We start from the raw sequence: 9,691 nt of genomic DNA, 5'->3' as shown, positions 1-9,691 counted from the left end.
CTCCTACCTCCCGTCGTCGTCGTCCGTTCGGTACGTACGTCTACGTGTAGTATATATATATATATATACAATAATATACACACTCTCTCACACACACACATATATANATATATATATATATATATATATATATATATATATATATATTTATTATTAGTAAATAAATTGTCCCATGTCGTCACCCCTTTGTAGTTTGCGTATTGAAGTGTTGGATATCATCAGATAATGGAATGAGCAAGTGAATCTGTAACGCCACCTTTGATAGACATATTTATAAATACTTTTGTATGTATATCAATGCCTCTGAACTGCGAGTCCGAACGGTGGTATAAACCCACCCTATAGTCATGTAGCCCACGCAGGAAACATATTGCTTTAAAATATCAGATATGTTCCAATTTTCACGTACAATATATTAAGGTGGTATTCTATCAAATTACATCGAAATTAGCGTATTTTATTTTAAACGTATAAACTGAAAATTTTGGCCCACGGGATCCTCACAGAAATCATACTCGCCTACCGTTAGCACCATTCAACAGCACACGGTCGTTACATGCGTGACAGGTGTTAGACGGCACTCGAATGAATTAACGACGCCGGGCTTGATGATATGAATAGGACATCAGTCACAATATCTACTGCAAATGACACGGAGCAGCGAGTCTATGTGTTGATGATATAACAGATCTGATGATGCTCGAGAACTTCGGAGCACAATCCGAAAGAGATACTGAAATAAAGATGTGTTCTGTTATCGCGGACAAAGGTGCACCAAATAACTGACCTCTCAAACTACTACGATTTGGACTATTTGAAGAACTTGCAACTATTTGCACTCATAGCCGGCTGGCACAAAGCTGTGGCGTTTCCAAACTGCATATATTTTAAATGTAGATAGGTTTATATAGTTCAAAACAGACGGCTACCTTTCCGACGACTTTTTGAAATATAGTTTCAGTGCTTCAAGGTTTTCATTTTTCAGGGGTTTGAAAAGTTTGAACGACCAGTGGAATTCATAGATATCAGACAACATCCTTGTTAGTGTATAAATAGCGGGTGCCTAATAGTGAAGGCACATGTCTAATGTATATGCATAACTCTGGATACGTACAAACGTAAAGGTGTTATATATTTCACAATAGTCCAATCAATCCAATTCGGACTTTGATTATAAAAAAACGATAGTACGCTTTAGAGTATGGTGACTCTACTGTGAAATTTTGGTGACTTTTGTTTTTGAAAAATTAGCTGTCCACGCAACATTGAAATAAAACATATAAGAAAGGAATTAGCACCTGACCAATTCAATTTCTAATATACATCAATTACCAAACCGTAAAAGTAAAGGACTTGCTATAATTTTTTATCAATATTCATTATCTCGGAGAGCGGTTCTTACCGCACACATATGTATACTAACCTATAATTTTACATACACGTGCTATTGTGCCATCATAATTTGCCTCACTGTCCAAAAACAAAAACTACGTAAGTGGTGTACGGAAGATGTTGACGGTAACATATACAAACATTACTAAAGGAAAAACCAGCTTGTGCATGTGTTATGAAGAAAAGTGGTGTGCACTCTGATGGCCATTTTGTGGGTTAGGGTGTAAGTACAAAGCTGTATCGCTTAGAGCTGCTGAAGTAAGCAGTTTCAATTTTCGGCGTGCTGGTTGTTATTTCGCCACCCTTCATCGTGCAGCATATTGTTTCGGCTGCACTTGCACGCACAAGCAACGTTTTAGCAAAACAGGGTTTTACAAAAATTAACGAGCATTATTGAAAGGAACAATATCATAGAACAGTGTACTTGTGGTACTAGCAAATCAATTACGCAACGTCTGGATTTTTCAGGGTCAGATCATACGTCTGAATAAAAAATGCAAGCGTTTTTACCACAGCGGAGACAGTGTCGAAAAATCATTGCATCACACAAACCGAAAGTATCGGTGATCAGAGTGACGAATCTAATACCAGTGAAGAGTTTTGAAACAGAATGGATGTTCCAAGACTACTTGGTCTGTGACATCCATTAATGATGAAACACCACTGTTTCATATTATTGATGTGATAAGAAAATATGTTAGTTCTATACATACACACGCTGAAGCAGTCGTAATCGATCAATACTATCATCTTTCAATATAAGATTTGAATGTGATATTTCAAAGGTTGCAGTCATACAGCCTTCGCACACTCGAGTTGAAACCCATGGACAACGTGAGAGAGAGACGATCAATAAACCGACAGAAGCCCTGCCTCCGATTAAAGAGTATCTAAGAAATGCTTTATTGATGCTCGCATGCAACTACGCAAGATTCGTGCGTTCAATAGTTATGCGTGTGCAGTCAGTATATGTTGTGCATTCAAAATCAGTATATTCTCTTATCCTTGTAAGCATTCAGAATTACAGAATCTTAAGCGTAAATTTGGAAATTTGAAAATTTGATATGAATAAATCACATAAGGATGCAGTGATTTTCTACAATATTGAGGTAGCAGATATATTGATACTTCTATGCACAGAGAAAAATTTGGACTATTTGGTGGTGTAAAAGCCGGGCCTCCACATTAGAATCTTGTAATATAAACGTACTCCTAAAAGTACGTAAACTTAGTTTGCCTTAAATGGTTTTTAACGGTTGTATTAATTAAATATCTTTTTTATTTTACTTATCAGATATTTGGACAAGGCCATAAAAAGGCCCCATTAAAATACCAAATATAAGATTTGGTCTAGTTCTATTAATAGAACTATATTTACTTTCCAAATCTATTTATATCGGAATACTTGGTAGCGAGATGGCTCAACCGAACATGGGTTTCTAAAGACTATTAGCGTTGCTTGGTTTATCCTCCGTTCAGCCAAACAGATGTGCTAGGCTGATGAAGGCTAGTCGGTAGTTCTTGATAAGTGGCAAGTTATTGCTTAATGCAATAGCTATGGACATCAAGAGAATATTTTTCTTCTTCTAAAAATAGCATTTATGAGCCGCTCGGATTCGCCCCAACGAAACATACCGTAGTAATAGAGCGACAACGAAACACTAAATAAAATCCCTTCGGCAAAAACAGTACTGAGAGTATTATATATAGGCAATGTCTCAGCCTCACAATCCCTCGAGTGTTGCTGTTTTCACGAGGCAAAACTAATTTTACTAAAATACCCATTTCGTTTATTTTCCTTTGAATTTTGTTATACTTAGACTTAACCTAAGCGTTTATTTGCCCTAAGGCGATAGTATCGCCTTGATAGACCGAAACTTACACGACAAAGCCAGCACCCTATTGTTTCAAGCTGAGATACGTGAGCATCAACACCTGTTACGGGTATACCTGACAATATATGGACCGTCAGACGGATCAGAGCGTATTCTAGATTGAATTTAGCGCTACACAGCATACTCTGCCATTTTTGGAGGTTACTATTGTGACACTGACAAACCGTGGGTACAACGACTGCTGAATCACACATTCCGCTCGCGATATGTTGCCCAACACATCATCCAGATGTACACGGATATAGCACACCAACGTCAATCACCGCGTTTACATACCAGGTGTCCAGGATTCGGGCGCTGCACCGACGGATTACTACCAAGATCTCTTCAACTTAACTAACTCACACGTCATCCCACCGGACACAGCACCAACACCTCCATCGAATGCAGTTATTCACTCGGAGATAGTGTTGGAGGGAATACTGCGCTACCCAAACAGTGGTCCTGGTCCAGATGGTATACATATCCTTCTCCTTAAGGACGTAGTAGAACGATGAACTGAACCCCAACTATGGGACGCCCTGACCCTGACAGCCCACTCATTATCATCCTGGTTGAGGCTTTCTCCGCCCTTCCAATGGCTGGTACATTTCTTAAAGCTCTCAATTGTACCCTCTTGACATCCTATTCGAAGAAAGTAGTCACGGATATTGCATCCCCTGCCGATTTCCGACCGATAACATTAACGCAGATTGCTCAACGCATTTTTGAGAAATGCTTCCCACAGCTGATAACAAATCACCCCGGATCAGCCATCCATTAACCTCAAGCTGGATTAATATAACACTACTCTTGTTATACTCATTTCCTAGCCGCGTAGAAATCTGAGACAAAGATACCTGGAATGATATGTGTCTTGACATCACCAAAGCAAACGATAGATTGGTTCTACCGCGTATGTGGATGCTGTTACGCCACGTTGGAATGCCATAGAACTAGATTTAGAACAAGGGACTCTTAAGCTCCGAAAGAGGTCGTCGAGTGTGCTGCACGAGGTAGAGCTTCTCCGTATCAAAGGACATCTCATCACGCCAACGCTAGTAGGCTCCCCAAATGCGAACACTCTTAACAGACGCCTACGTATCCCTCCCAAGCCTATGGCAGCGGAACTCTCTGACATTTGTCCACAGTCTTCCAAATACTTAGGATTTCAACTGTCCCAGTGCATACCGGGTATCGACTTTGTAAAACACGTGGACCATATCATGGAAACAGCATTACTCCAGGCTGTAGTGTTCTTCCGGGCGTATGGGTTTCGTGGATTCAGCTGGCGCGAAATCGGCTGGAAATGTTCAAGACATTAATGCTTTCGACGGCCACCTACGGTCTGAACATCATTGCATGGGCTCCACATATTTGGCATGACGCGGTAAAGCCGTTGTACGAGCGGTACAACTCAGCACTAATTCACGCAGCAGCTATCATAACAGGCACTATATTTCCAAATATCCCATACCAGCGCATACGGCTTCTTCGCTTTTACGGTTTACTTCCAGCGCGTCAATTTGCGGAGTACCTTGGCGGCTGCCTGGGACTACATGTTGACTCAATCAACAGTACAAACCCACTCGCCCCACTTACGAGGCCCGCTTGGACACGTAACAGACCTCCGGACAAATTCCCGTTCAGTATTCACGCTTATCTAGAATCAAGGCACGCGTGCACACCTCAACACAAACAACTCCGTAAGCTCCGCGAGAAGATCCGACATAATACCACATAACGTCTCACAACCAAGGAGATAGCAGGCAAGGCTCGCCGCCAATACTACTTTTGACTCATAAGGGAAGAGCTTCCCATCTAAAACAAGGACAATCCATCCCATTATAGCTTTACCCATTGCCGTGAACACACCCCAATCCGCCTTTGTACCATGACAGGAACCAACACGTTCCTGTTCAAATTGCTTGACTATCGTACTGGTGGACGACTCTGTTCTGATTGTACCGGAGAAAAGACTTTTACGTCCAGTCACTTTGCTTGTATCAGTTCTCTAGTAAGGCGTATTGTGGTGGGCCCTAACCTACCCCCAATATGACCGGACTTACTATAACAACTACAGGATCGGCATAATTACCACGGCATATGGACTCTCCACGAACATTTCGGGAGCTTCCTTCTCTATAAACAACAGGCACCAATTTATCCTCATCCAGTTCTAGTCGATAGATTGACTTTCCCCACATCCCAGATTTCGGTACAGACCAAATCTTCGAGACTTCTGGTACCACCTATGATACGTACCGCTATGGCTAGCCAGGATATTCCAAATACATCAGTTGTGTGGTGTGGTATCGAACAGCCCCCAACTTTGCACCGAAACATAATTGCGGATGACAACCTCACCCTCCTTGGTATCACTTTCTAAATATCTCAGACCGACCAAGCCCGTATTACCACTACAAGTGTGGATGAGCTTTATTCCCCCCAATGGCACACAGGTTTTAATCCACTCCATCGCCGTGAACTAACGCACCGTATGTATTCCATCGTTGCATCACTCTCCGCGAGATTCTCGCGGCAGTTCGACAATCTCAACTTCCCTTCAATTTCCCCAAAATCTCTCCAACGAATATGAAGCCTGATGTACATGTAGACATATAAAACTTTATCACTGAAAGCGTAAGCTTTTCTAACTCCCTGTCGACTTTATCACCTATTTTTTGTCCGTCGCCAAATTTTGACCCATTTGTAGACCCTGTTGGAGTCGCTCCTCATTTCAGAAAGAAAGACTCCACTTTTGTTTGTGTAATTGAAAAAAACAAAAACAAAAATAAAGCCCAGAGGCCCAACCGGCTTGGAGTCCCTGTGGAATGTTTTACCAATATTTAAACGTGAATATGAACAAAATGAATTACCCCTCTGAGTATACGTTTTCACTCCCCGCGGCGTCCCAGCCGTGTTTTATCCAAATTGAAATCATTATTATTATCCCTATTGATTGGATGAAATAAAAAACCTTCAAGTACGTGGTACGATGACTAGAAGTGTACATAAAAAGCCTATCTACCGGTTTGACCATGAAATGAACAGTTTTATATAGTTAATGCATCAACATAGAAAGTATCTTAATTTTATAGCAGAACACACCACCTTGAAGGGAAGGTTATAGGTATTGCGTGTGCATCAAAAGTGTACTTATTTTAGAATAGAACACTTGAAAAAGGAAGTTTGTAGGTGATAAGTCAATCTGACTAGTATCCTAACTTTATAGCAGAACGCACCACCTTGAAGGGAAGCTTATAGGTAATGTGTGAACACAAAAAAACATTTAAATTTTGTAACAGGCCGCCTTGAAAGTAAGCTTATATGCAATACGTTAAAAAAGTATCTTAATTTTATTCGTCGTGATCGCTTTTAGCTTTTTTAGTTTTTCCGTCCTGGGTGTCGGCTTCCTCCACTTGCGCTCGTTTTGTTGGTGATGTGTTGTACGCCACTCCCGGCGGTAAAGAAAATGTCACACAATACATGCGCTTCAGCGGTGACACGTCTCGAACATCGTAAATGCTGCGGAAGAGGTGTGCACATATGAGTGCATGAGCTGCGGGAGTTATCTCCGTTCAAGTTGGAGATAAAGATTTGGTGACGAATGGTTTGCTTAACAACAACATATACATACATAAGCTCAGATTCTGGGAGATGGGAGCATACAGATACAAGTCAATTTGAAGGCGCAAGGGAGAACATAGATTTTAGGGTTTAGGGTTTATATGCAAATGAGAACGACTCAACAGAGCCGTGGTGTTGGCGAGATGTCACGCACATGGTACACACTGTAGTCCCATGTGCACAGTCGAGGAAGTGTATCTGTGCTACTTTAGACCAGCCACCCCAAGTGTTCTGCGACTCTATCCATGCAAAAGCTAACCACCACCACATGCCACCGCAGCGGATAGAAGGAATAAACATATGATTGTGTGGCTAACATATGTTGATGAGATACACTACCGTATCAACTATTGCAAGATACTATATCACACAACATGCATTAGGTTTACATAATTCAGAAATAGAGAAATGGTTTAAGTGACTACACTACAGTACACAAAGATAATCTGCTCCCTCCATCTAGCACATACGCACTTACACAACAGACAACTTAAAGGTAACCGCACCCACCGAACAAACACTCTTCACACACTACACGCAGTAGTTAGCGTAGCCATACACGGGCACAGCGGTCTCACATCCACTGCCCAAGAAATCACACCACAATGGCACAGACACTTGCACGCACTGCACGTTGATTAAGACCCTAAAACCCTAAAACCCTAAAACAACCACTCAGCAACACGTACATTGTCGTCCGCATGCATGCATACGCAGCAGGTCCAGTTCACACACAACAAACAATTGTCAACAAAAAAATTCGACTGCGCTTCACAAAGTGCGCCGCAACGCAACTGCTGTACCTTACGGGATCGTCTGCTGTAAATTGGTATTTGAGCACTTTCTCCACCCTCGCTTGCACATCCTAGCATGCAGTGCATAAAACAGAAGCGTGTCAGTTGGTGAGCATGTGATACATAGTAAACATAACGTGTGTGTGGTTGGTATGTATATGGTGTGTGCGCCTATAAGGCTTGTACATTCTAGAATGCATTGCATAAAACATAAGTTGTGTCAGTTGGTGAGCATGTGATACATAGCAAACATAACGTGTGCGTGGTTGGTATGTTTGTGGTTTGTGAGCCTATGAGTGGTCAATGCGAGTGGGTGTTTCTCATTTGGGTGACTCATGGGAGTGATCAATTGGTGTGTGACACTGTTGCGTGGTTCACATTGGGCGGTAATGTTTGGGGAGATAGGACCCACGCGTGTTCAAGCCAATGAAGTTTTAGGGTTTAGAAAACCCTAAACCCTAATCCCTGTACAAGCATTTTGCTAATCGAGTGGTGCAACTCCCAATACTCCAGCGCGGGCATTGATTGAAGCGGGTAGACAAATAAACACTTTCACAAACATGGACCCGCACAAAAGCCCTGAACAGCAACTGACATGACATTACTAGCGTAACATATTGTATGTTCACTTTATAACGTCACTTTATACATTACGTTATTACCGTCACACTCTAGGCACACAGGCATAACTGCTGGCATCCGCACCCTCGCATTCTGACGAATATTGTTTTAGGGTTTTAGGGTTTACCTAATGTACAACAAGCCGATCAACGTACGCAAATAGATGTCACACACACACAAACACATTCACGGACGACCAATGGACATACCTTTTCCGGGTCACTCTCAGCTGAAAAGCAATAGCAGTGGATGGTGGGGAGAGGGGCTGTGTGATTGTTGGCAAACAGTCCTATGAAAACATCCAGAAACTCAATGGCACTGGCCGGCAGGTTCATGACCACTTGCGTAAATGGGGTCACCGGGGAGTCTGCGATCATATGATTGGACGGCTATTTCGTGAGAATGCCAATATATATATATATATATATACATATATATATATATATATATATATATATATATATTATATATATATATATACACACACACACACACATTTATATATATACATATATATATATATATTTAAATCTATATATACATATATATATGTGTGTGCGTGTAAAATTACCATCAGTATACAAACTTGCAGTGTTAGTATAGTTAAAACAAAAATGCAGCTGACTGTAATTCAGGCGGCAATTCGCAAGAGCCCAATCGAACCCAGACCATTAAACATATTTTGCTGAGACAATCATGACAAGTGCCACGATACTGCGATGCGCATGTGACAGTCGTCAGATTAATATTCTATGCCGAGACATGCACAGTAGAGGTATATCAGTAGCCAAGTGCATGTTGTCATAGCAACCACACAGGATATGTTATGTTGCGTATAGCATCTTTTCCTTTTTATATATACTAACAATTTGTGTACATACACTGTGCAGCTCTGGGCATATGACACTTGACATATACACAATTGGTATTGTCAATCTAGTGTTCGTATTTGTTAATTTGTTTTTGAAACCACGCACAGATGATCATTAAAGGAACCACCAACTAGTGCTCATCCAATCCGAATGGACAGGACCACATCAACGCACACCTTACACCGCCAGGCGGTCACAGATTGGGCAAGCTATAACTAGCGACATACCCACATCTCAAGGCATCTACGGTGCATATGTGCGTTCTGAGGTTAAAGCTTAGCATACACATACACTCACAAACACATGGACTACGTCTACCCCCATCATGCCCATCTACTGGTGTGGGTCATGTGCACAGGATGAGATGGGTATCCTATAGACTCCACATAACCATACCTGCCCTATCATAGCCCGCGACCAAATCCCGAACGAATTGCCTCCCGCATTTATTGTAGAGATGGAACTTGCCGGATATGAGCTGAAGAGTGATGTTACGCAATGTAAATAT

General features: G+C 41.6%; 1 protein-coding gene across 1 annotated transcript in view; it reads right to left on the bottom strand.

The window, feature by feature from the left end:
* Positions 1–6,625: 6,625 nt before the first annotated feature.
* SARC_02628 (hypothetical protein) overlaps positions 6,626–9,691 on the bottom strand; it is a gene marked incomplete at its 3' end in the record, with an annotated part of 10,445 nt that continues 7,379 nt past the window's right edge. Inside the window, exons 7-10 of the mRNA XM_014303598.1 lie at positions 9,580–9,661; positions 8,521–8,678; positions 7,700–7,761; positions 6,626–6,794 (exon numbers count right to left, since the gene is read on the bottom strand). Coding sequence (XP_014159073.1) covers positions 6,626–6,794; positions 7,700–7,761; positions 8,521–8,678; positions 9,580–9,661 — 471 coding nt within the window. The remainder of the gene's footprint in view (positions 6,795–7,699; positions 7,762–8,520; positions 8,679–9,579; positions 9,662–9,691) is intronic.

This window comes from Sphaeroforma arctica (genome assembly GCF_001186125.1).
Source record: "Sphaeroforma arctica JP610 unplaced genomic scaffold supercont1.120, whole genome shotgun sequence".
Taxonomy (NCBI): Eukaryota; class Ichthyosporea; order Ichthyophonida; genus Sphaeroforma; species Sphaeroforma arctica.
Note: the sequence above shows the minus strand (reverse complement) of the source record. Positions and strands in the feature narration are given on the sequence as shown.